This window comes from Panthera uncia, chromosome F1, assembly GCF_023721935.1.
Source record: "Panthera uncia isolate 11264 chromosome F1, Puncia_PCG_1.0, whole genome shotgun sequence".
Taxonomy (NCBI): Eukaryota; Metazoa; Chordata; class Mammalia; order Carnivora; family Felidae; genus Panthera; species Panthera uncia.
Window position 1 is genome coordinate 61,824,091 of NC_064813.1, and position 27,405 is coordinate 61,851,495.

Here is a 27,405-nt window from a genome sequence, read left to right on the forward strand (position 1 = left end):
GATCTTGGCTCAGGTCATGATCTCGAGGTTCGTAAGATCCAGCCCTGAGGTGGGCTCTCTGACTCGGGTACTCTCTCTCAAAATAAACAAACATCTAAAAAATATGTATCGATAAAATGAAAAGGAAAAAAGAAAAACAGATACACAATAGTAAACTTACTGATATGTTTTCAAGTAGTAAAGCCAAAATTAAATTATAGCTAGCTGATAAAAACAATGTTTAAAATTAACAGATTAAATATCTGAATTTTTTAATTAAAATTTTAAAATATTTTTATTTAGTTTTGAGAGAGAGAGACACACACACACACAGACAGAGCATGAGCACAGGGAGGGGCAGAGAGAGAGGGAGACACAGAATCCGAAGCAGGCTCCAAGCTCTGAGCTGTCAGCACAGAGCCTGAGGCAGGGTTTGAACCCGTGAAGCGTGAGATCATGACCTGAGCTGAAGCGAGATGCTTAACTGACTGAGCCACCCAGGAGCCCCTGGTGAATTTTAATGTTTAATTATTTTGAGAGCCATGAGCAGAGGAGGGGCACGGGGGGGGGGGGGGGCAAGCAGGCTCCTTGCTACCAGCGCAGAGCTCAACCAAGAGCCAAAACCAAGAGTCCGACACTTAACCAACTGAGCTACCCAGGGGTCCCAATATCTGATACATTTTAAATGATTTTGCTAGTTTGGCACATTTGAAATTAACACAGAAGTCTGAAAGAAACCAGACTTCTTTCTCTAGACTCAGAAATGAGTACACAGACTTTCCCTGTTACAGAGACATTAGAAATAAAAATTAGACGTGCCATTTAACCTAAGATTTAGACCAATTAACAAAAGAACCTCTGAAAGGGGCGCTTGGGTGGCTCAGTGGGTTGAGCATCCAACTTCAGCTGGGGATATGATCTCACAGTTGGTGAGTTCGAGCCCCACATCAGGCTCTCTCCTTTGTCTCCCTCTCTCTCTGCCCCCCCCCCCATTTTCATTTTCTCTCTCTCTCAAAAATATTAAAAAAAAAAAAAAAAAAAAAAACTCTGAAAAACTGTCCAAGAGGCTTTTGCATTTTTAGCTACACAGAATATAACAAAAGGTCATAATTAGCAAAAATATGACACATTTACATATAAATGATGTTAAAATTTCAATTACGCTGTAGATTTGTTTTTCCCTTTAGTTCTACCACTTTTTTCCCTTATGACTTCTGAAGCTTTGATACTATGAGTCTATATATTCAGAATTACATCTTCTTGATTAAATGCTCCTTTTATAATTATGAAATATCTTGTCTCTTAGAATATTCTATCTAGAAGTCTCTGATTAATACAGCCACACCAGATTTCTAACGCTTAATATTTGCATTGTATACATACTTTCCCACACTTTTATTTTCCATGTGGCTTTCTATTTAAAATGTTACTTCATGTAAACAGCATATACTTAGGTCTTTCCTTTTACAAAATCTAGTTTGACAATCTCTCCCTTTTAACTGATGTGTTCAGCCCATTAAATGGAATTACTAGTATGGCTGGGTTTAAGTCCACTACCTTGGATTATATTTCTTTTTATCCTATTTGTTCTTTATTCTTTTCCTACCGTCTTTTGGTTAAAATACTTACTTTTTAGTATTTCCTGAATTGTATTTCCTGAATTGGCTTTTTAGCCTTGCTTCTTTGTGCTAGTTTTTAGTGCTTGTGTTAGTGTTTAGTAACACAGTCTACCTTTAAATATTATTTGGACAATATAACTTTATAACTCCATTTACCATTCTGTATTCTTATTGTCTTATATTTTACTGCTACAAAAGCTATAAACCCATAAAAAACTGTTACAAGTTTTCCTTTAAAAAGACAATAATCTTTGGGGCACCTGGGTGGCTCAGTCGGTTAAGCGTCCGACTTCGGCTCAGGTCACGATCTCACGGTCCATGAATTTGAGCCCCGCATCCGGCTCTGTGCTGACAGCTCAGAGCCTGGAGCTTGTTTTGGAATCTGTGTCTCCCTCTCTCTCTGCCCCTCCCCTGTTCATGCTCTGTCCCTGTCTGTCTCAAAAATAAACATTAAAAAAAAATTTTTTTAAGACAATAATCTTCTAAAGACATTTAAATATACATATATACATAAAATACTTTTATAAAAAGGCCATTTATTTCTAATAGATAATTTACCCATTCTGGTGCTCTTCCTTCCTGCTAATCTGGAGTTGTGCCTGCTACCGTTTCCTTTAGCCTAAAAAATTTTTAGTAGTTCTTATAGTGCAGATCTTCCAGAGACAAATTATCTCAGCTTTTATCTGTCTGAAAATGTCTTTATTTTACCTTTTAAAAAAAAAATTTTTTTTTTTTAAGACAGAGAGAGAGAGAGAGAGAGAGAGAGAGAGAGAGCACGAGCGGAGGAGGGGCAGAGAGAGAGGGAGACCCAGAATCCCAAGCAGGCTCCAGGCTCTTAGCTGTCAGCACAGAGCCCAACGTGGGGCTCGAACTCACAAGCTGTGAGATCATGACCTGAGCTGAAATCAGACGCCCATCCGACTGAGCCACCCAGGCACCTCTATTTTTCCTTCATTTTGAATGATATGTTCACTAATTTGCCCCTTTGCCTTTTCTAGACTCACAATCTAGAAAGAGTAGAAGTATGAAATGGGACAAGCCAAATCAAGGATATAATGCTTAAGAGATCACAGAAATTTCAAAGAAATGTCAATTTGTCAAATTTACAGAATATCTTATCCAGACTAGTGGATCCTTTTAAGCATCTGAAAAGAGTGGTTGTGAGGAAAAAGAGGTTGAAATGAGGAAAGACTAGGCAAACAGTTATAACTCATTACACTAAGAAAGAGAACCAGAGGAATTCTTTGTATGTTTTAGGATTGACAACAGCATAAGCAGAATGATCCTTCTTCTGACCAAGAACTTCTTTTATCCTTGACAGATTCCTCCTTGTCATTCGTTTCTCTGGAATAGCTAAGTGTCTCACACTTCTGATCGTTATCTAAGCTCATAACAGAAAGATCTATACCCAAGATAGCAAAGAGATAACACTTGAGATTAAACCCCAGGTCTCCTCATGTTCAAAGGCTGTGAAATAAAAACAAAATTCTCTTCTTTACGTTAAAATTCCTTCAAGATTAGGGGCGCCTGGGTGGCTCAGTTGGTTAAGTGCCTGACTCTTGATTTCCGCTCAGGTCATGATCTCTGGTCCGTGATGGAGCTGAGTCCACAGGGGGTTCAGCACTGGGCATGGAACCTGCTTAAGATTCTTTCTCTCTCGCCCCCCACCCCCTCTCTCTCAAGTAAAATACAGTAAGATAAAATAAAATAAAGTAACAACATTCAATAATTAAAATTAAAAATATAAATATAAATCAGATCAAGTCCCTCCCCTGCTGAAACCTCTCAATGCTGTCTTCTCAAACCTGGGATGAAATCCCAAGTTCTCACCGTAGCCTATGAGGCTACAAATTAGCCTCTGCTGCCTCTCTGATGCCATCGTCTACTATTCGACCCCTAGGCATTGCAGTCCAGCCTTGCACACTTCTCGATGTTCCTCAAATATCCAGACTGTTTTCCTCCTAAAGATCTTCATATTTGCTGTTCCAGTTTTCTGTAAGCCCTTTCTCTAGATTTTCCCTTGGATCTTTGCATTGTTTACGCCTTCATTTTTTTCTGTTGCAAAAGCAACGTTCTCACCAAATCCTGAACACACAGGAAAACGACATTTGCCTCACCTACTGCAAGGGAGACTGTGAAAAGTGACAAGAGTTTTAGCCACCTGAACACTGGCTAAAGTCTAGGCGAGATCCCTAAAACATTCTGCATAATCTTCCAAGCTCTCTCTTCCCCCACACCCAAAGCTAGAAGCAAAGAATTTCCAGTTATTGAGGTCACAGAGTAGAAAGAATCTGGATTCCCTAGCCATTGCTTGAAAAGAAGGCATTCTAGGGGCGCCTGGGTGGCTCGGCCGATTAAGCATCTGACCTCGGCTCAGGTCATGATCTTGTTGTTTGTGAGTTCCAGCCCCATGTCGGGCTCTGTGCTGACAGCTCAGAGCCTCGAGTCTGCTTCGGATTCTGTGTCTCCTCTCTCTGCTCCTCCCCCACTCACATTCTCTTTCTCAAAAGTAAACATTAAAAAAAAAAAGGCATCCTAGAGAGCTGTATCAGACTTTGTGTGGGTGAGAAACAAATTTTTATTCCATAAGCTACTGAGATTTTGAGGCTAGCGGTTACAACAGCTAGCATTAATTACCTTGACAATACCTTACTCAAGTGAAGTCTCTTTATTTTTTTTTTTTAATTTTTTTAAGGTTTATTCATTTTTGAGAAACAGAGCATGAGTGGGGAAGAGAGAGGGAGACACAGAATCTGAAGCAGGCTCCAGGCTCCGAGCCATCAGCACGGAGCCTGACGCGGGGCTCGAACTCACGAACCGTGAGATCATGACCTGAGCCGAAGTCAGACGCTCAACCAACTGAGCCACCCAGGCGCCCCAAGTGAAGTCTCTTTAGAGAAGCCTTCTCCAACCATTCAATCTAACATAGCCACTTACCTCTCAATTTAACCTCTAATCTCCAACCCTATTTTTTCTTTAGAGAATTCTCTAACTTTGAATATATTTAAATATTTATTTTTTCTTTTGTGATGAGAACTTTAAACATAGACTCTCTTACTAACTTCCAAATACACTATGCGGTATTATTAACTATAGACATCATGCTACATATTACGTCTTATAACATATTTATTTTGTAACTAGGAATTTGTACCTTTTGACCGCTTTCACCTATTTCACCCACCCTGCTACCCCCCAGTCTCTGCATGTGTCCTCTGTATCTAGTTCAGTTTTTGTCGGCTTTTTTTTTTTTTTTTTTTTTTTACAGATTCCACATATAAGTGAGTTCATGTAGTATTTGTCCTTCTAAGTCTGTTTTCAACTTTACGTGTTTGTGCGTATCTCTCCCATCAAAATGTAAGCTCCAGGAAGGCAGGGATTTTATCGTACTGACTACTGTGTTCCAGGATCTAGAACCCGTAGCCGGCTCATCATTACTACCATAGGTACTAATGGTGGGGAGCTTGTACTGTGCCAGCTGGTAGTCTCAGCACTTCAGAAGCAATAATGAATACTGGATGAATGATGCAATGACCACAAACGGTGCTGTGGGGTAAACCATGTTAACCTGGAAGCCCAACCGGGGTGCCTGGCTGGCTCGGTCGGTAGAACACGTGGCTTCTGATCTCGGGGGTTAGAAGTTCGAGCCTCATGTTGAGTGCAGAGATTACTTTAAAAAAAAAAAAAAATATGGGAGCCCAACTAAACAGGCTGTAAATAAGAGTTGTCATTAACCTGGAGCCCCACGTGTGTAAGTTCCAAACGTCCTCCTTGAAGATGTGCCTCCACTTTCAAGCTGTCCTACGTCTCAACACCCTCTTCTCGAAAAGCTCTCGGAAGACCGGAGATGAGCAGTACCTTTTATCCTACCATCTGCGCCCAAATCATGCGACATACATGCCCATGTAGAGGAAGCCCTGGCTTGAAAATAAACGTGAGGGAGAGAGCAAGAAGCAGCTCCTGCCCGAGCAAGAACTACTCGCGCCGTGGAACCAGGCGGACGGCGTTCAGTGCCAGTGCCGGCCGCGTCTGAGGCAGCAGGACGCAGCGGGAAGCGGCTGAAGTTCAAGTTTTCCCAATTTTACAGGGAAGAAAGCAATCCATCTGAGGGGAGACTTCCAACAAATGTGCCAACCGTTGTTTAAAAGCAAGCACAGGGGCGCCTGGGTGGTTCAAGTTAGTTAAGCCTCCGATTTTGGCTCAGGTCGTGATCTCATGGTTCATGAGTTCGAGCCCCACGTCGGGCTCTGTGCTGACAGCTCAGAGCCCGCATCAGATTCTGTGTGTGTGTGTGTGTCTCTCTGCCCCTCCCCCACTCACACTGTCTCTCTCTCTCTCTCTCTCTCTCTCTCTCTCAATAAATAAACATTAAAAAATTAAAAATAAAGACAAGCACAAACAAACCTGAAGAATACGGGTTTTCTGTTGATTATTCGTCATTCTTCTGGACTTGGTCCTTTCCACTTCATGCCTGTGAACCCATCCTCGAAGCTCATGATTTAACCTATAAAATAACGTAGTTAATTAAACATGCTTCCTAGGAACAAACGTCAGACTCTTGGTTGAAAATGAATTTAATCCTATCCTACAGGTTCCAAATAGCACCCCGAGTGCCTGATGATTCAATGCTGCTTTTTGACTGGAAAAAGCTGAGACACTAATGTCCAGTTCGTTTTGACACGACATGGATTTTTATACAGCAGCCTCCTCGATCATGAGTTCAAAATTAAAAACAAAAAACAAAAACAGCCAAATACCTTCCGAATGTAAATACTGGATGCACAAGTTTTCTCACAAAGAGAGTATTTCCTACTTCTGCTCTTGGGCCACATACACACCAACAATGGCGATGCTGGAGAGCATTGAACAAGTCACAGGACCCTAACAGCAAATGGGTGCGTGAAAGCCTTTGAAAATCACACTCTTTGGGGAGAAGGAAAAGAATGAACTCAATTGCTCGGGAAAAAATAGTGGGGGGAGAAATAAATTTCAGTGCGCTATAACCCAAAATGCCCAACACTGGCAATATAAAAGGGCTAGTTATACCTCTAGAATCGCCGCTCTTCGAACAGTTATCTTCCTAACTTGAAGAAAAAGGTGCTGTCAATGTTACCGCCCTCAAGTCTGACATCCTGAATTTCTATATTAAGATCGTTCTGTAGTTCTCAGATAAGGCATATACTTCAATAGGCAACCCCAATACCCTCACCCGAAGCAGGCCCGTCACCATCTTTAGCAGGTTGGTGGGGGAACTGGACGGCGACTGATACGCCCGCGGTCATCCGGCAAATAAGCAGAGGTCCTCTCAGCCACTCAGCTAATCTGCACGAATAGTTTTCCCGGTTTCAAAGCCGAGCCCGGGAGCCCACTCAGATACTTCTGCAACAGTCTACAACACTCACCTGAGAGATTCTGTGGTGTTAATCAGGGGCTGACAAGGAGGGGGAGGGATATAGAGGAGTGGCTCTTCGCTGAGCACCATCAGGGCCTTGTCATTCGAAACAGAATGATCGTATCTGGAAAACATAAGCACAAAATACATCTCCTTGTGTCTTAAATTCCTAAGTCGTTTGCTATAAGAAAATCATCACTAGCATTAACGTTCTATGGAAATAAAAGTATACGGAGCAATTACTACGTACCAAAAACTAAGGACACGATGGTAACACATGGCCCACAGAGCTGCCGGAACACAGGTGACACAGTAACGGGGGAAGCAGGGGCACAGACCCACTGACAGGAAAGACAGTACCATGTGACCAGGACTCAAGTTTCATGGTCATTCACAATTCTGTGACGACAAAACTGAAGTCTCCCTAAAACCGTGTGTGACAGGGGCAAGGAGAGGCATCAACACCTACAGGCGGTGAAGTGAAAGTGTTGAAAAGTTGAATATAAATTTTAGAGTCCTGGGGGCGCCTGGGCGGCTCAGTGGGTTAAAACGTCCGACTCTTGAGTTCAGCTCAGGTCATGCTCTCGTGGCTCGTGGGATCGAGCCCCACGGTGGGCTCTGTGCTGTCAGCGCGGAGCCTGCTTGGGATTTCTCTCTCCCTCTCTCTTTCTGCTCCACCCCTGCTCACATGTGTGCTTCCTCTAAGTAAATAAACATTTAAAAAATTTTTAAATCATGAAAAAACCTGAATCGCTAATAAAACACCAAAGTAAAGTTGACCAGTCACTCCATTAGCTTCAAAAATCCACTTTCCTAACCGTCACGCTGATCTACACCACGGGAGTTGATATCCAGGGTGTGACGGAGGGAGCACAACCGAGGCTGGACGTCAGAAGCCGAGCTGCGGGCATCACTGCTATTTATTCTCACTCTGCTACCTTCACCTCTCTCACTCAAAACTCTTAGATCGGTCTTAAACTTCTTTACACTCAATGCTCTAGATTTAGAAAACTTGGTATGCTAAAACTCAGAAAGAAAAAATATAAAAACAAAATTAGACACGGCTAGACTCAGTTTTCATTAACTCATCGAACCAGTATTTACTGCATACCAACCGTGTGCCAGGTACTGCGCTGGGAACCCAACAGGGAACAAGAAAAATGAAGTCTCTGTCCTCAAAGACCTTAAGGGGGAAGAAGGACCAACTATAAGAGAACAAACACATAAAATAAATTCAAAGAAAGAATCTAGGTCGCAAGAGAAAACCTGTGGCAGTGGCTACTTTAGATGAAATGGTCTGAGGAGATGGTATTTAAGTCAAGGCCTAAAGGAAACTACTATAGACACAGTGGGGAAACAGTGTTCTCGACAGAGGCAGGTGGGGAGAAGGTGGCCGTCAGGAACTCAAAGGAGGACTACACACCAGCTGAAGAGCTGTGAGCAAGTGAGGGAGGCACAAGACAAGCTCAGAAAGACTGCCTGGCTCCTAACAAGGAATTACTGGAACATAACGAGAGGCTCACAGAAGGAGAGAGGTGATAGAGTTCAGTTTACGCTTGCACCCCGCCACTGTACCAAAACTGGATTCGAAGGAGATCAAAGCGGAAACCGGGAGGCCGGCCAAGAGGCAGCTATCATCCAGGCGAGAGCTGCGACAGCACGACTTGGGCGCTGGCAGTGAGATGGAGGGGAGCAAACCAATGCAAGATACTTTTCGGGAAGGTATCAATGGCACCTGTTGAAAGGGAGGAATCAGCGTTCCCGGCAGAAGCAACGACGGAATGAGGAAGACTGTTGTAGAGAAGGGGCTGGAAGATGAACAAGAAGACGGACGCAGGGGTCCACCGTGCACGTGTTAAGTCTGACGTGTTAAATAAAAAAAAAAAAAAAAAGAGAGATGTCAAGCAAACTACTGGCTGGAGGAGTCTGGAGACTCGGAAGGGAAGTCTGGGCGGGAAACACAAATTTGGGAGTTGTCAGGATACGGAGATGTGGGCTGTGCGCTAAATTGCGGATGAGTCACAGAGGCAGAAAGAAAAGTAAAATACCCACAGTTCCAGAGGATGAGGTTTGGATGGAGGAGGAGCCCAGAAAGAGGACTGAAGCAGAGGTCTGTGAAAACGACGGAAACTGGAACCTGGAGCGACACGAGGAAGAACGTCCCGAGGAAGGAGGGACCCCACGGCCGGACGTGGAGGAAAGACCAAGACGAAGACAGAAGTTTCCGCTGAATCTGGCAACACTGAGATAACCGGCCTCTGTGACAAAAATAATTTTGGCAGAGTAGAAAACTAACTTCAAGAGATGAAAGTTACAGACTTCTATGTAAGCCACACACAACAGCTGAGGACATACAGATCATTCTTCCTGCAAGTGGCCCCAGAACATTCTCCACGTCCTCTCTTCTGCCTCTGGGAGTTAAAACGTTTGAATAACACAGAAATGGCAGCACACACAGGTAGTAACAGGTGGCACACACACCACCCTGAAATTAAGTGTTGAGGGACAAGGGAAGAAAACCTCTCCTTTGCACTTGATAAACTCTAAATGCCTACAAGAGGAGGCTGTTTGCTAGACTCAAAGCAAACAAAAAATACCACCACCACCACCACAGACCTGTCTCGTGTGCCTTAGGTTAAAAAATCAGGTCTTCAGACTCAGGAAAATATAACTGCTGCTGTCCATCACAGAAGTCTAAAATTACTTTTGAAAATATATTTTTTATTTATAATTTTATTTCTATGTGATAAACCCTAGTATAATGACTTCTGCACATCTGTGCTCACTGGCTTTTTCTATCAGCCAAAAATATTCGTTGGAAAAGAGAAAAAAGTCTGATGGGAGAAATACCAGGAAAGGACCTGGGTGGAGCTGAAGGGAAAGGAAAAGGGAGAGTCTCAGCCAATATGCAATCTGGAGACAATCAGATCCACACTAATCCTGAGATGGCCAGCGTTCTAGGCTGCTTGCAAACAAATCATATGGATAGAAAACATTTTAGCAAATAAATCACTACCGCAGAGGACAGTGCTAGGGAGGGAGAGTTAAGTGATCAAAGCAAGAAGATCACATTGGTGGACTGATACCTATTTCAACTTCCCAAGCTGCTCAATAATAATCTTAGATATTTCAAGAGATTTGCATGTAGCCAAGAATCCATAATCTTGTCCTTTTTTTTTTTTTTTTTTTTTTTTTTTACCACCACCAGTAAGCCAAAACAGGCCATGGTGACTTTGGGGTGGGCAACAGTGGACGGCTTGCATCTCATATACTACTTTGAAAGTTGACAAATTACAGCCTGAAGGTCATTCAAATATCTGGGTCGAACTGGGATCATCAGAGCACCGTGTTTTCCACGTCACCTTACTCTACCACAGACATTGATGAAGGTTTCTACTTATTGTGGTTAGTTCAACATAAATAATATTCTAGTAAAGGCTATCTGAACTTCACTGCAAGTATGCAATCAACAACTCGTTCTACTTTTTAACGGCCTGCAATACGTAGCTGAAGGGCACAGTCTGCACTCTCATAAACCCGAAGACTATCAAATTTAGAACGTAACTTTTGACAGATCTCACGTGGACAACAGAGCTCAAAATTACACGTAGAACAGGTAGGGCAAACTTGGACAAATTACTTGGTAAAATTAAAGATACTACTAAACTCTAGCAATATTTAAAGACACTGTTAAGTGAGCACTAAGATCACTATGTCAGAAGTACGGCTGATTTGGGCACGAGAGAAAAAGCAAGAGACGTCATAGAATATCTTCCCACATTATAGCACCTGTCACGGGTGCTGCATCACACTAACTGACAAGGAACTCTCTGGATTCTCCGCCACACTTAGCATCGTACTTTACACATTGCAGATTCCTAAAACAATGAACACTAGCATTTTTTCCTAGGAAGGCTAAATGGACACAAGCCCACAGGACTATGGTAATAATTTCATTCAATGGTTTGGCTGTCACAGTAAAAGTTTAAAAAAAAAAAAAAAGATTCCCCGATGGCTCTTGGCCTGTAGAGCATCACAGAGTTACAAGTACACAGATCTCTAAGGGTCCTAAAGCATTACACTTTGGCAGCAATGGCTGCCACACTGGGATGTCCCTTGGTTCTGTTAATCAAGGACCCAGCTCCACTTGGCTCTAATAACACAGGGAAATGTTTATCAAAAAGTATACAGCTTTGAAAACGTCCATGACGACCTTCTTCTACTTTACATAACACAGACCTTGTGTTTTCAAAAAATTTCAAGCCTTTTACTATTTGACAGGCTATAGAGAAATTCACTAAGACAATATTAAACTGTAACAGGGGAGGGAGATCCAACAAAGGTCACAATAAACAAGTATAAATGATGTGATCTGATGACTGCACACAGGTTCAATCATAATCATTCTACCATATCATGTTCATCACAGGACGATACTATTAGATACATTATATGTGTAATCACATGATAATAAAAAGCTGTATTAGAAACATTATATATAATATAATGTCTGTTTACCATATGTGCCTCAATACATATATTAGTGCACATAAACTGAGATTTTAAGGTCACATCTCTACAAGAATTTCAAAACTTCTCAAGGTTTCAAAAAGTAACTGTATTCTCGGAACTGATCTTAACAGTAAAATTCATTAAGGGCCTCAATAACTTGTCTGTTCTAACAAAAACTGTGCATAAACTAGTAAATGTAAAGTTATCCTATATAATTCTCTACGGCAGTTTCATTAAATCATCTTAACAGACAGAGACATGCCATCTTCTAACCTGTAGCTGTTTTTCTGGATGATGCCATCTGATGTGTCTTGCACCTCTTTAGCAGAAAATTCTAGAAGATGCCTCCTCTGATTTGCAGGGTTCACACTAGGATTCTTTCTCCTGGAATCCTGTTCCAACATGCTGAAAATTGTAAAAAGTGAGACAATAATTGAAATAAAAGTAAGTCACACATATGCAAGCAACATTAGCTCTAAAACAAACCACGATTCCCTCACAGATCCACGCACCCAGCACGAACACTAGGTGCAGAAACAAAACAGCATTATCTGTGGTCAGATTCCCCCGCCTGGCATCCTGTCTGTAGGCAAAACAATATTAAGAATAATTTCTGTTAAGTATAAAAAGCACCTCATTTTTAAACAACAGCAGTAATCTGTCCGCTTTGAAAACTGTATAATTACGTTAACTATGTATAAAAAGTAGAAATAAGTACAATAGACACAGAAACAAATTTTAAACTCAGAGAGTAAACTGAAATAAGAAGTCCTCCTGAAGGCGCCTGGGTGGCTCAGTCGGTTGGGCGGCCGACCTCAGCTCAGGTCATGATCCTGTGCTTTGTGGGTTTGAGCCCCGCGTCCGGCTCTGTGCTGACAGCTCAGAGCCTAGAGCCTGCTTCGGATTCTGTGTCTCCCTCTCTCTGCCCCTTCCCTGCTCATGCTCTGTCTCTCTCTGTCACAAAAATAAATAAAAACATTAAAAAAAAAAAAGTCCTCCTGGATGCTGCAAACTAATATTTTAATGAGGGAGTACTTCAAATGAGATGCGAGCTTTTCCCCTTATCCGCAGCCAATTCATTAGCCTTTTGCAATCCCAGATGGCGGGCTATCAGATAAAAGTAACAAAAAATTATTTTTAAAGATACTTCTATTTTTATTTACATGTAAACATCTCCTATTTACTTCTTTCTCCCCATCTGCCCCAATGCCTTCATTCATCAACGTATGTGCTCTTGGTGGGTGTTAAGTATTTGCAACAACAACAAAAAATATGTGTATGTATATATATCTATATATAGATATATATAGATATACACACACACACAAAATATAAGTATATGTATGTAGAGATACATACACACACATATAAAGCAAATACTGCAATAGTTGTTAAACACGTTTAATGCATTAATCATGAGCTTAGAAATTTGGCTCACCAGGAAGATGTTTTGTGTGTGTGCACTTCACTGTATAATGCCACGCACACAATTTACGCTAGCTCTATAGTCTTCTTGAAATGAAACACAAAGGCAATCTCCCTAGGGAAACACAAAAGAAGGGGTGCCAGACTCTCCTTAAAGGAAAGTAAGGCTGATGAAAGGGTCACAATTAAGGGCCTGAGGTTCTAAGAGAAAAGGAGTTCTCCGGGGTATGGCAGTTTGCCTCCACATCTGGGGAAAGCAGTGTAGGGGGAAACAGGAAGCAGGTACACCTTTCTAGAATCTTCTTCTGAGCTCTTATTATATTTCCCAATCTCCTCAGTTCTTCCCCCCCAGAATCACTGCTGTCCAGTGACCCTCACACAGCATGCCGTAGCACGTGGACGTCCTGTAAACTCTTCAAAGGTATACCACCAAATGAGATGCCTTGAGGAACATTCAGTTTTGCTACAACCGAGGATACATTTTGTCCCCATTCCTATCTTTCAGACAGAATGTCGCCAGCAATCCCAACCCTGCTGCAAATAAGGGAAGAGAAAGGCCTAGTGGGGTAGCTAACTAAGGAAAACTTGGCTTGGTGAGTATTTAAGAAAACATGAGATCAGCAGTAAATGATAATTTTGTAGGGAAGACAAACACAGGGTGACGATAACTGCAGAATTTTTTTTTTCTTTTTGCAACTTACTTTTTTGAAAAGGATTTTACTTCTAAATCTTTCAAGCGTGGTGTCAAAAATTCTACTTAGGAACGTACGCTGTAAACAAAACAAAGTTAAGACCTTTCTCCGCAGTTTACAGCATCTCAGTTAATTTAACACCGACACTGTTAGGGACCCATCCACGTAATAACATCCCGGTTCGGGACAAGTTCGCCCTCAACCCCTCCAGAGACCGCCCTAACTACTCAAAGAGCTTAGTTTCCCCTTGTTTTAACTAGAAATGTGCTTCCTTCTAACTTTCCCCTCTGGGTGCTAGTTCTGGGCTCTGCGGCTATTCAGAAGAAGGCTAAAAAGATAAGCAAGCCTTCTTCCAATGTCCAAAGACACAGAACACCTACCTCCCCGCAGGCTCTCTTTCTCAAGGTTGTGGTTTCTTCCCCACGTTCTACTTTCTGGTACACAGTGTCACGCCCCTCTCCTGTCAACACGCCCCTCGCGAGTGGTGTCCAGAACCGACCACAGTACTTCTCAGGTGTCATGACGAGTCAGGATGGAACAGATAATTCCTTCCCGCGTTCTAGATCATTCTTCTTCCACTGATGCGGTCTAATATCACACAGGCTTTTTTTGGCAATTACATCAGAAGTTATTTATACCGAGCCTGGTTTAATCAAAATCCCAACTCTCCTCACAAACTGATTTTGAACCATTCCCTTCTTTTCTAATCCAATCCTAAATTTATATAATTGAGCTTTTCTGATCCCAGCAGAATAATTTACATCCACTCCTTTAAAAATATCATTCGGCCTACTAATCAGTCAAGAACTTCTAGGACCCTAATTAGCAAAAGAAATTCTCCTTTTAAGCAAGGATCAGCATGCCATCAACATCCTCAACTGAACTGTTATTCAAATATTGAGAAGAGCAGAACAAAAAAATTGAGCCATGGTGCATGGCCCTGGAGAAAGCCTTATAAAAATTAAGTTTAACCATTTCTGAATTAATTCTATCACACAGTCCAAAATTTCCCACCTTGACCATACAGATGTTACAAGATTGTTAAATGTTCTTCTAAGATGCAAATACAGTACGACAGCAGCTGCCATTTTCTGAGCACCTACTACGTATCAGGGAATGAACACGTAAGTACAAACTGAGGCTCAAAGAGTTTTAACAACTTGACCAAGGTCGTGCTCTAAGTAATGAAAGAAGCCAAGATCTGGACTTAGGATTGGAACTACATTGTTGCATTATGTTGACGACATTTCTCAGAATGACTGATTCATTGATTTAACATGCATTAAATACCTATCATGTTCCAGGAACCATGTACGATGCTAAAGACTCAAAAATAAAAGAAAGGTGAAGATCAAATTACAGTTTAATGTGTGTGTGTGGGGGGGGGGGAGGGGGGGTATTGATACAGATAAAAGATAATAGAGTGATTAATGCCATAATAAAGGTTGATGCTAAATGCTATGGCAGCATACAGCTAAGGTGCCTGATCTTTACTAAGAGGATCGCAAAGTTATCTTAAATGAACAGCAGTAAACAAACAGGTGGAAAAGGCGGGGGGAGTGAAGGAAGACACTCGTATAGATGGAATGGTATATGAAACAAGCACACGGGTAGAAGAGAGCAGGGTATGCTCAGGGAACTGTAAGTCAAGCAGGAGAGGCTGTGAGGGTGGACACACGCATGTGTAAGCACACAGCAAGGAGGGGTCTGAGAAACAGAGGAGGAAGAAAGGGGACCAGGACGATAATGCAAGGCTGGATTACAGATGGCCCTGCCTGCCACAGTATCACTGAGTCTAGCAACTTATTCAAGTAACGGAAACACAACTAGCATGTTTTTGGGGCGCCTGGGCGACTCCATCGGTTAAGCAGCCGACTCTTGGTTTCGGCTCAGGTCACGATCTCAAGGTTCGTGGGTTCGGGCCCCACTTTGGGCTCTGCACTGACAGTGTGGAGCCTGCTTGGGATTCTCTCCTCCTCTCCCTGCCCCTCCTCTGCTTGTTCTCGTTCTCTCTCTCAAAATAAATAAATAAACTTTAAAACAAATAATAAACTAGGAAGTTTTGTTCTTGTTTTAATTTTGGCTCTCAGGCATCATATCTCTTCCTTTTCTATTTATTTTTTTAAAGACTTTATTTATTTTTAAGATTTTTTTTTTAAATAATCTCTACACCCAACATGGGGCTCGAACTTAACAATCCCAAGATAAACAGTCACATGCTCTACTGACTGGGCCAACCCGGGACCCCTTTCCTATCCCTTTCTAAAGCGGAATCTTCCCTATGATTACTGTTCAATTCCCTGGTATTATCCCTTGTCTTTCACAAACTGGTGTTACAATCATCTCCTAGTCACCTAGACTACTTAAAAAACAGCAGATTACCAGAACAGCTCCCCTGCTTCCCTACATCCTCGCTAAGGGGTGTAAGCCTTTAAAAAGGAGGCTCCCTCGATAACTCCCACAATTAACTCCCAAGCCAGAGCAGACAGCGAGGGGGACAGAGGATCCAAAGCAGGCTCTGGGCTCACAGCAGACTCACAAACCGTGAGATCAAGACCTGAGCCGAAGTCGGGCGCTCAACTGACTGAGCCTCCCAGGCGCCCCTGATCATTATTCTTTGGATGATTTGCACCAAAAGATGGGCAGGCGTTTCAATCGACAATTTACAGCTGTTACAAGCAAACGCCTTGCGTTTAGCTACCAGTTTAGTTTATTTCACGCGTGGCTGGGCTGCGCCACGGTCACTTGGCACCTGCACTTGCTGGACATCAGTTTGGACAGTGACTGGTCTGGCTCACAAGTGATCACTAGTTTTCACTACTGCCCACACAGGTAATGATTTCACAGGGTAATGACAATTTACCTGTCACGGAGCTACTCTAGTAACTTGCACCTTTTTTTAGCCTCATTTATTATCTACCCGTTGGACGAGAATGTATTTTGAAAGGCAATATATTAAGAAACTTTGTAAACAATCTTTTAAATTTTTTAATTTATTTGTTTTTGGTTGTTGTTGTCATTTGGCCTCCATTCCTCGTACACCTTTTTTTAAGTCTTTAAATGAAATTTCTCATAAGCTAAACTACAGGCAAGCCGACTGTCCAGTTCAGCTCAAAAGAAACTACAAATGTTTGAACCCTATGAAAGACCTACAGAAACTAGTTTAATCATCTGAATAACTGCAGATTTCTATTTTCCTTGTTTTATTAATATTTGAAAGACACGAAAGAGCTTTATTTCACTGCCAGAATTCAAGACTGTCTTAGATACAACTGTGACACCACAAGTATTAACAAGGAATTTGACAGTCCTTATCACGGCCAAATGTACAAAGAAGTAAGAGAAAATTGTTGATGTGAACTTTTAGATTCTTGACATGAGAATTTTAAATCATTCAATGTCTCTTTTCGTTAATTCTGGAAAAATTAAATTAATTTTTTTGATTTATTTTTTGAGAGAGAGAAAGAGAGAAAAGAAAGACAGCAAGCAGGGGAGAGGCAGAGAGAGAGAAGGAGAGAGAGAATCCCAAGCAGGCTGCGAGCTGTCAGCGCAGAGCCCAATGGGGGGCTCAATCCCACGAACCATGATCATGACCTGAACCAAAGTCAAGAGCCGGATGCTTAACCGACGGAACCACCCAGGTGCCCCAGAAAAATTAAATGTCTATTGATACAAAGAGATGGTTCAGTCACAGTAAGAGTCAGTGTGATAAGGGCAATGACTGTGTATAGTTGATAACCTTAATAGTCTAATCAAACTCTTCTCATAATGAGCTTAAATTAGGTTCTATTCTGTATTTTAAATAAACTAACAAATATTAAGAAAGTGACAGTCCCTACATCTCTGTGATCAGAAACAGGCTACTCTGGAGGAGATACAACATTTTTTGGTTTTGTTTTTAATTTTTTTTTTAACATTTTATTTATTTTTGAGACAGGGAGAGACAGAGCATGACAGGGGAGGGTCAGAGAGAGGGAGATATAGAATCTGAAACAGGCTCCCGGCTCTGAGCTGTCAGCACAGAGCCCGACGTGGGGCTTGAACTCACGGACCGGGAGATCATGACCTGAGCCGAAGTCGGCCGCTTAACCGACTGAGCCACCCAGGCGCCCCAAGATACAATGGTTTTAAACCACAAATCAGCATTACACCAATAAACCGCTCAGGTTATGGGCCAAGGGGCCTGAAAGCATAGATTAATAAACCACAAATAATTTCAATTATCCAAAATTCCAGAGAAGGCATTAGAAGAATTGTTACTTTACTCTTTCATTTACAAAATTCTAAAAGCCAACGACTGTCTCAGATGATTGTGAAGCCACTTAATCGTTAAGATATGACACAGCGAATTTTCATACCAAGTAGCTAAGCAAAACACAGCACATTTCCAAATCCATCCCACCCTTTGCAAACCTGCTTCCTTATGGTACAAGTAGGTCAATCTTAAATTCAAGCCATCTCAGCAGGTAAGAATCATACTGGTTCTCATCTCCGGAAGGAAGCCACAAGCTGCAGCCGCTCTGTTGATCTGACACCCACCCGTAAAAACGCGAAATCACTTGAAGCTGCAGAGAGCATGCAGTTCTTCCAGTTTTAATGGAGGAGAGGGAAAGAGCATAAACTTTGGCGTCAGGAGGTCTGGGTTCAAGGGGTGGCTCCGAGATTCCCCACTTGAGTAGCCCTGGGACAGTTGGTTACCTTCTCTGAGCTGTCAATTCCTCACGTGTAAAAGAGGAAAAATAACAAATATTTCTGTTTCTCAAAGATTCAAGTGAAATGACAGATGTGTTGGGGCGCCTGGGTGGCTCAGTCAGTTAGGCGTCCGACTTCAGCTCAGGTCATGATCTCGCAGTTTGTGAGTTCGAGCCCCGCGTCGGGCTCTGTGCTGACAGCTCGGAGCCTGGAGCCTGCTTGGGATTCTGGGTCTCCCTCTCTCTCTGCCCCTTCCCTGCTCACATTTTTGTCTCTCTCCCTCAAAATAAACAAACATTAAAAAAAGAAAGAAAGAAAGAAAAGGAAAAAAAAATGACAGATGTGAACATGCTTCTATAAATCAAAAAGTGCCATGTGTCCCAAGGGGGACACAGAGCAGTCAATCGTACAGCTGGTCTTCCTGCCTGCCAGGTTCGGCCTACTCACAACACAGCAACTGGAGTGACTGTTTTGAAATCTGGGTCAGATTATTATGTCACTCCTCTGTTCAATCCTTCAGACAGCTCCCTATTTCTAAAAAAATGGTAAAAGCCCAAACGCTTAAAATGACCAAGGCCTCACTAAACTTAACCCCTCCATCCATCTTCCCTCTCTGGCATCATCACCTGTTTCTCTCCCCCTTGCTCACTTCAGCCCAGCCACCCTGACCTCCGTGCTTTTCCCTGAACATGTAAGGCACACCTCCAACCCCAGGGCACTTGCACTGGCTGTTCCCTCTGCCAGGAATGCCCTTCCCCCACATATCCATGTTGTTAGCCCTCTCTTTAAGCCTTGGTTCAAATGTCTACTTTACAATGATCGCTATTTAAAACTCCAGCTCCAACACCCACCCTCACACCTGTAAAACCACTCACTCTGCTAGAGTTTATCCCTTTATCCAAAGAAACTACAACTGTATCATTATATTTACTTATGTTTTTTGTCAGTCTGTCCTCACTAGAATATATGTTTAAGGAGTACAGGGACCTGTGTTTTATTCTAGGACAATGCCTAGCTTAGAGGAAATAATTTTTTTTTTTTTTTTTTAAATAACAGATGAAATTTATGTACTATTCTGCCTCATGTCAAGAGAAAAATCCAGATCTTCATTTTAGGGACACTAACTCCCAACTCAAGAATAGCAGGTGGTGAACTCATTATCACACCATCTCCAGATCCAGGAACAGGAAATTATGTTAATTTTCATTGCAACTGAGACTAAAGACAAAAAGTTCTCTAAAGTTTTTTCTGTTTATTGAATGGTTCACAGATGATTTTTGCAGGCTCATAGTGACTGGGGGTAATTTACTAGAAACAGAAATGTGACTGAATGGAGAAATAAATCTTTAAATCAAGATTTCAAAAACTTTCTCAAAGGTAGTTCTCAGAACCTGGGATTACCAGACCCTGAGAAGAAACATGAACTTTACAGTGGAAGTCTGCCAAGTCAGCCAACGGGAGCAAGAAAACAGCATGAGATCCTGTCATTCATTCGGTGAACAATTATCAAGAAAGCAGTCTTCTAATAGGTGATGCTTATTCTTGGAACCCAGCCACGGGAGAGGCCTAACTGAAGAAGAACGGAGAACCCTGGCCCACAGCCCTGGCTCAGGTCTCAGGTGAAGCCAGCACCACCTTGCCGACCGCAATGAGCCATCTCGGAAGGGGTCCACGAACCCAAGCCACCCCAGCTGACACTCACAGAAACAAAGAGCTGTCTCTACTGAGCCCTGCCCAAATCACATAGACACTTTAGCAGAGTAAATGTTGTTTTAAGCCTTTACGTTTTAGGGTGACTTGTTACACAGCCATAGATAACTAATACACTGTGCTTACTCAACTGCTGATATCCCACTGAGTCAATGTTTAATATAAAAAGTCTGTATGCAAACAACTTTAGTATCTTTTCACCTGGGAAAGCCATCCTCCTATCATTCCAAATGTCAAAAAGATGCCTGTAAATTGGAGTGCAATCTCTTTTCTGTTACAGTTACATCAATCCATCCAACTTATAAAATGAGCATTTTCTACTCCTTTCACAGCCAATCCTAAGCTTTAGAGAGGTGAATAATGTTACTGGATAGAGTCCTGACTCCTCTCCTCATTCTGTCAATACCAACTTCTTTTCCTCGGCCTGATGGCTCTATTAGTGATTAAGACAAGGGCTCCGGACCCAGATTATGAATCTTAGCTCTGCAACACTATCAGCTGTGACTTTAGTCTCCTCGTCTGTAAAATGGAGATAATAAGGGGTGCCTGGGTGGCTCAGTCGGTTGAGCGCCGACTTCGACTCAGGTCACGATCTCGCGGTCCGTGAGTTCGAGCCCTACATCAGGCCCCTGTGCTGACAGCTCAGAGCCCGGAGCCCGTTTCAGATTCTGTGTCTCCCTCTCTCTGACCCTCCCCCATTCATGCTCTGTCTCTCTCTGTCTCAAAAATAAATAAACGTTAAAAAAAAAAATTTTTTTTAAATGGAGATAATAATACTGCCCTTATAGTTGTAGGAGAATTAATTTATATAAAGTGCTTAGATTAGTATGCTTGGTGCACAGCACATATTTGATTAAAAAAAAAAAAACCAGCTTAACACGGTAAACACAAAATCCTCTACCTTTACCAAGCACAGATGATATCAACATACAGCCAATCTAAATTATGCAACTAGTTATCTTCTCCTTTTTATGCATCTTCTTTTCTTCCCACTGTCTTATTTCCATCTATCTATCTTGCATTTTCAAATTCACAACAACAACATCAACAAAACCCACACAGGAAAGAAAAATGAAAGTAAGTAATGCTGCTTTACTGAGAAGGGCTGAGAGACAAAGCCTTATAAGGCATACAGATCAGCTCTTCAGAGGTCATGGACTAGGACAAATTAACTGTGGACATAACGCGTTAATGCCAACTTATGTGCAGAACACAGTCAACACAGAGTCTAAATACACACCACACACTCATAGTTCATGCTACACTGACCATAACTCCGTTAAAAACAACCTAGGGGCGCCTGGGTGGCTCAGTCGGATAAGGGTCTGACTCTTGATTTCAGCTCGGGTGATGATCTCAAGGTCATAAGATTGAGCCCCACATGGGGTCTCCTTGCTAGGCATGGAGCTGCTTGGGATTCTCTCTCTCTCTCTTTTCCTTTGCCCCTCATGCACATGCACTCTCCCTCTCAACAACAAAAAAAAATCTGTACAATGACCATTAAAATATTTATGTTTCAAATGCTTACTGAAATTACAAAACAGCTCAAATCTGGAGAAAATAAGACATTAACGGCAAACTGCCTAGAAGCTTAAATGATACATAATTACATATATATATATTTTTTTTTTAATCAAAACTTTCAAAGTTATCCTATACTACCTTAGTATTAGACTAGACCTTCACTTACTACAAAATAAAGCTGTGTATTCCTTTACTGTTTATGTTTTGTTCAACTTCCACAGCAGGATTCTACCTGGATTACTAAATACTGAAGACAGTGGTTGAGAACTCTGCTTCAGACACACCATACAGGGTAACTAAGATTTGTGGTCTAAAGAAAACATCAAAGTACCCAACCTAAATTCTGGCAGTTTTCTCACCTGCCCTAGTTTCCCAATGACCTAGTCTCAAAAGAAAGAAAGAAGTTACATTATCTCCTTTTATCTTGAAAGTGACATAGTGACTTACTCAAGGTAAAGAAGGAAATTAGCAAAGGTTTCTGATTTCAAATGCCTTTCCCCTCACTATAACAATTCAAGTCTGGGGAAAAGGTAGCCAAGCAATAAATGATAAAACCACTGGGGTACTCCTTATAAACCCGCCAATATGCAACTCAGATGAAGTCCAAAACTAAAAATCATCAACAGATTTTTCCATGCCCTCAAAACTCAGCTCCGCACTTGACAGACTCTAAGCCACTTTTTAAAACAAAGGATGAAATCTACAGAGGCTGGAAGAAACCAATTACTCTGCACAGATACTTTTTTGAAGAACATGAATAAATTGGACTATTTGGGGGACAGACTGACCTTAGCTCTATTACTGCTCTGCAAAGCCAGGATTCAGTAACACCTGGTATTTAGATGTATTGTATTTCTTCAGTTTATGTGTCACTTTGATAAATGTGGAAAGTACTTTTAGCCAAGAACTTGAATTAGATTTCACTTTAAAATCTGGCTGAACAAAACCATGTATACTTGGTTTGAATTCTGACATTTAAGTTATACAGTAACTTTTAACCTACAGCCAATAATGATTTCATACAGCAAAATGTGCTCAGCAATTGAACAGGGAAAAAAAAAAAAATTGGAGCCAGATTTGGGGACAGGCTCATCTCAGGATAAGAAGCTAGAGTTTTTCCTATAAAAATTATGAAAAGCTGACAAACTTAGAGAATGTTCGAATAGAGACATTTCATTTCTAACCAGTTCCAGACAACTCAAATTCAGTGCCATATTTTCTGTGGTCAGCTGTTCCTTTAACACAGTCTCATAAGCAAACCACAGAGTAGCCGGCCCTTAAGTATGATTTACCCTTCTTCATCCAAGTCTGATGTCTCAAACTACACAGATTCCGTTCTCAAGAGGGGAGAGTGCCTAACCCGGAACAAACAAGGAAAAAGCATCATCCACTTCAAACACTTGTTATTTTTTCTTAAGACCCAGCATGTTCAAAATCTCCTTGAGATGCTGCTTTGTGTTTTCTGAAAAGGAGAATGACTACAGTGACTTTTAAAATAGGAAGGAGAGGGTTGCCTGGGTGGCTCAGTTGGTTAAGTGACCGACTTCAACTCAGGTCGTGATCTCGCAGTTTGTGGGTTCGAGCCCCGCGTCGGGCTCCGTGCTGACAGCTCGGAGCCTGGAGCCTGCTTCGGATTCTGTGTCTCCCCCTCTGTCTGCCCCTCCCCTGCTCACGCTCTGTGTCTCTCTGTCTCTCAATAAATAAATGTTAAAAAAAATTTTTTTTAATAATAATAAAATAAAATAAAATAGGAAGGAGAAAACATACCAAAGGAATCTATACACTGCAGTCCTGTGTGCCAGGAAGAAGTGCCTCTTACAAGGTTATGCTATGGTCTCACTCAGTCCAAACCAGAGGTCCATACATTTCCCCAATTACAGAAGGCAAACCTATAAACACAGAGGTGTCTGTCCAGAGATTTAATAAAACTTCTCTTATGTAGATTATCTTCTAATTCAATGGATAAATGCTCTTATAATTTCTACAGAGGCCAATGTAGAGAAAGAAAGAAATACTACACTATACACAATTTTCAACTCTGGACATACTTCAGACTCCCTGGGGGAAAAACATTGTGTTTCAGAGCAAATGAATTAGACCCATCCTACCAGATTCCACAAGTTTTGGGCAGGGCTCCTCCCTTTTGAAGATTTCCTACTGATTATTAACGTACAGTCATGGCTGCGAATGACTATGAGAGAATTTAACAAAAAAATCATCCTAACTTTTTTTTTCATCCAAACTTTTAAGGAGGCAAGTAAAATTTGCAAAACCTCCAGACAAACTTCTGCATCAAAAACCCGTGGTCCGTGTCATTACCCAACAGTCAACAAAACTCACGACAATAAATGACAGACTGCACGTAGGGCTCAGACTGAGGTTTCTCCAACCAGCTTTAAACACCCTGTTCTATAAAGATGGAAGTATTGTCAACACAACTTATCGCTGGTTAAACTTCATGCTGCCAACAGAACCTTTTGGAGAGTCTTTTCTTCCACCAAGATTAACCCATTTTCCTTTTCTCTTCCTTTACTTCCCCCGCTTTTCTTAAATTAATTCAACTTCCCTCCACCAAGAAATATTTTTACAAATGTCTAAAAGGAACACTGCTCATTCTCTCCACCCTACCCTATTTCCTGGATATCTGTACAAGGCTGAGATTTACATCAATTCCTGAGGTATGGGGGAGAGTTAAACCTCCCCAGTGTCAAAATGGTCTTGAGGGACAAATTTAAAATAACAACAAAACAGAAACACATCAGCACGGAGTAGCAATGAAAACCACGCCTCTGTATGACCAACAGCAGGTATGATTTTAAAAAAAAATTTTTTTAATGTTTATTTATTTTTGAGAGAGAGAGACAGACAGACAGAGCATGAGCAGGGGAGGGGCAGAGAAAGAGGGAGACACAGAATCCGAAGCAAACTCCAGGCTCCAAGCTGTCAGCACAGAGCCCGATGCAGGGCTCGAACTCATGAACCGTGAGATCATGACCTGAGCCACAGTCAAGACACTTAACCAAATGAGCCACCCAGGCGCCCGAGGTATAATCTTTGAACATTGCTTTAATTTAGCAGGGACCCAAGAGGAGGAAATTCTAAACATTAAGCATCCCCCCTACAATGAAAATATCTCTTCCTCATCCTCACAAAATCTAAACCAGATAACCATTTATATATCCTATCCAATTTCAACACCCATTAGAAAGTTCAGTGTGTGAAAAATGATTAGAAGAAACTACACTTATAATGCGGAAGGTAGTAATAATGAGATAAAAACAAAGGCTGTGCAAATTAAGGTGTCATAAAAAACATAAAACCAGAAAAAAAAAATTAGAAAACTTAGTCATAAAAGGCCCAGGAGGTGAAAAGGCTTTTTTTTTTTTTTTTGCCTTATGTTACTTATTGTTTTTTCTAAGGCAACAAAAAGGGTAGAAATGGGGAAATAACGTCTTTCCCACGTCTGTATTATGCCCTGGCTCGTGTCATGTGCCCTCCGCTTCCCATGGAACGTCTGTCCCTCCTCTCCTTATAAATCTCGAATTTCACTCTCCCCGGTGAAGCCTTCCCTTGTGATCACTCTGTCCACGTACGTCCCCTTCCCGGCAGACGCTCACAACACGCGCCACTCAGCAGTCACCAGCACAATACGTGCCATGTTAGGCCTTCTCCTCTGCAGGAACAGGATGCCCCACCCCCTGCCCCCGTGTACGAACTGGCACTGGCCACAGCCCACCCTTTCAGCCCTGCTGTGTCCATCTCCCCCCCCCCCCCCCCCGCCCCGTCTACGCTCATTCGTGTGCAATCATGCACTCGTTCCCTTGTTTGGCCCCTCAACTACATCCAACAAATATTTATTAAGTGGCTACACTACTTCAAGCATGATCTAGAAGCCAGGTGAGCGCCAGCCATCTCTGACTGCTGCTCACAGCAGGTGAAAGCCATCCTCCCTGAACATCCGCTCACAGCACCGCCTTTACCGGGAATGCCCATCTCTCCCCATCAGGCTAAGTCCTGAATCTTAGTGAGTCAGGGCGGCACTTTTTTAGCGTCTGCCATGTCCTGTACACGTCGTGCTAGGTGCTGAGGATACAGAAAGTGCACGGAGGCACAGCTGCTCAAAAAAAAAAAAAAAAAAAAAACAAAAAAAAGGAAAGAAAACAACACAGAAGCTATAGTAGCAAAGACCCAGATACCAACAAATAACAGGCACAAGGTGGCAAGTTCTATGGCATGTAGACAGGATGATTGGGCAGCACGGGGCAAAATACTCAGGCTGGCCTTGATGTGACTTAAACGTGCTCAATGCTTACTTGACTACTGCAAATACTCTTCTACAATTTGCTTATTCCACACAATATACTTCCTACAAGGTCTGATGAATAGCATTTTTAGCACCATTCGGTAATAATTCCGTTTTAATTTCTCCTTTGATCTATGAGTTACTTAAAAGTGTGTTTTTTAGGTGTTAGGAGCGTAGGAGGTTCTTATCTTTTTGTTACTGTTCGACTTTAATTACACCGGCAGTGAATATAGTCTACGTGTTAGCCTACGAAATTTGTCGAGACTTCCTTTATGATTTAGCACAGATCAATTCTCTCTTTTAACATTTCCACCTAGAGTTCAAAAACTGTGTGTTGGTAAATGCGGTAATTATGTAAATGGCCATTACATCAAGTTTCATAATGATAATATTCAAACCTTCTACACACTTGCAGATTTTCTTTTCACTGTGGTCTATCAAGGCAGAGGTACACTCAAAATTTCCCACTATGGCAGTGGAATGCCAGTTTTCCCCATAGTTCTATATATTGCAAGCTATATACTAATTTAGAATTATTAGATCTTCCTGGTAAACTAACCTTTTAATCGATAAGTGATTATGTCTAATAATGCTTTCTCCTTAAAGTATATCTGCCTGATATTAATAAAGCAACGCCAGGGGCACCTGGGTGGCTCAGTCGGTTAAACGTCTGACTTCAGCTCAGGTCATGATCTCATGGTTTGTGAGTTTGAGCCCCGCGTAGGGCTCTGTGCTGACAGCTCAGAGCCTGGAGCCTTGCTTTAGATTCTGTGTCTCCTTCTCTCTCTCATGCTCTGTCTCTCAAAAATAATAAATGAATATTAAATTATTTTAATGAACAAATAAAGCAACTCCAGATTCTTTTGGCAACTATTTGCTTTTTCCATCCATCCCTTGACTTTTTTTATGTTTATTTATATTGAGAGAGAGAGAGAGAGAGAGTGAGCATGAGTGGAGCAGAGACAGAGAAAGAGGGAAAGAGAGAGAATCCCAAGAGAATCTGACAGCGCAGAGGGGGACATGGGGCTCAATCTCACGACCGTGAGATCACAACCTAAGCCGACACCAAGAGTCAGATGCTTACCGACTGAGCCACCCGGGCACCCCATCCATCCCCTGACTTTCCAACTTCGACTTTCTGCAGCTTGATACTTTTAGGTGTTTCTCTTGTAAAAAAGCATAAAGTTGGGGCGCCTGGGTGGCGCAGTCGGTTAAGCGTCCGACTTCAGCCAGGTCACGATCTCGCGGTCTGTGAGTTCGAGCCCCGCGTCAGGCTCTGGGCTGATGGCTCGGAGCCTGGAGCCTGTTTCCGATTCTGTGTCTCCCTCTCTCTCTGCCCCCCCCCCGTTCATGCTCTGTCTCTCTCTGTCCCAAAAAAAAAAAAAAAAAAAAAAAAAAAAAAAAAAGCATAAAGTTGAATTTTGCCTTCTTCCCCATCCAGTCTGACAATCTGTGCCTTCTAAATGCAGAGTTCAGTCCATTTTCACATATTGTGATTATGCATAATGTCCTAGATTCATTTCTTCTACCACATTTTGGGCTTTCAGAATCTAGTAG

General features: G+C 41.9%; 1 protein-coding gene across 5 annotated transcripts in view; it reads right to left on the reverse strand.

The window, feature by feature from the left end:
* Window positions 1–27,405, reverse strand: part of ATF6 (activating transcription factor 6) — a 198,685-nt gene that overhangs the window by 119,683 nt on the left and 51,597 nt on the right. For all 5 annotated transcript variants that reach the window (XM_049635268.1, XM_049635270.1, XM_049635267.1 and 2 more), the window contains exons 10-12: window positions 11,776–11,907; window positions 7,001–7,114; window positions 6,003–6,102 (exon numbers count right to left, since the gene is read on the reverse strand). In XM_049635268.1, coding sequence (XP_049491225.1) covers window positions 6,003–6,102; window positions 7,001–7,114; window positions 11,776–11,907 — 346 coding nt within the window. The remainder of the gene's footprint in view (window positions 1–6,002; window positions 6,103–7,000; window positions 7,115–11,775; window positions 11,908–27,405) is intronic.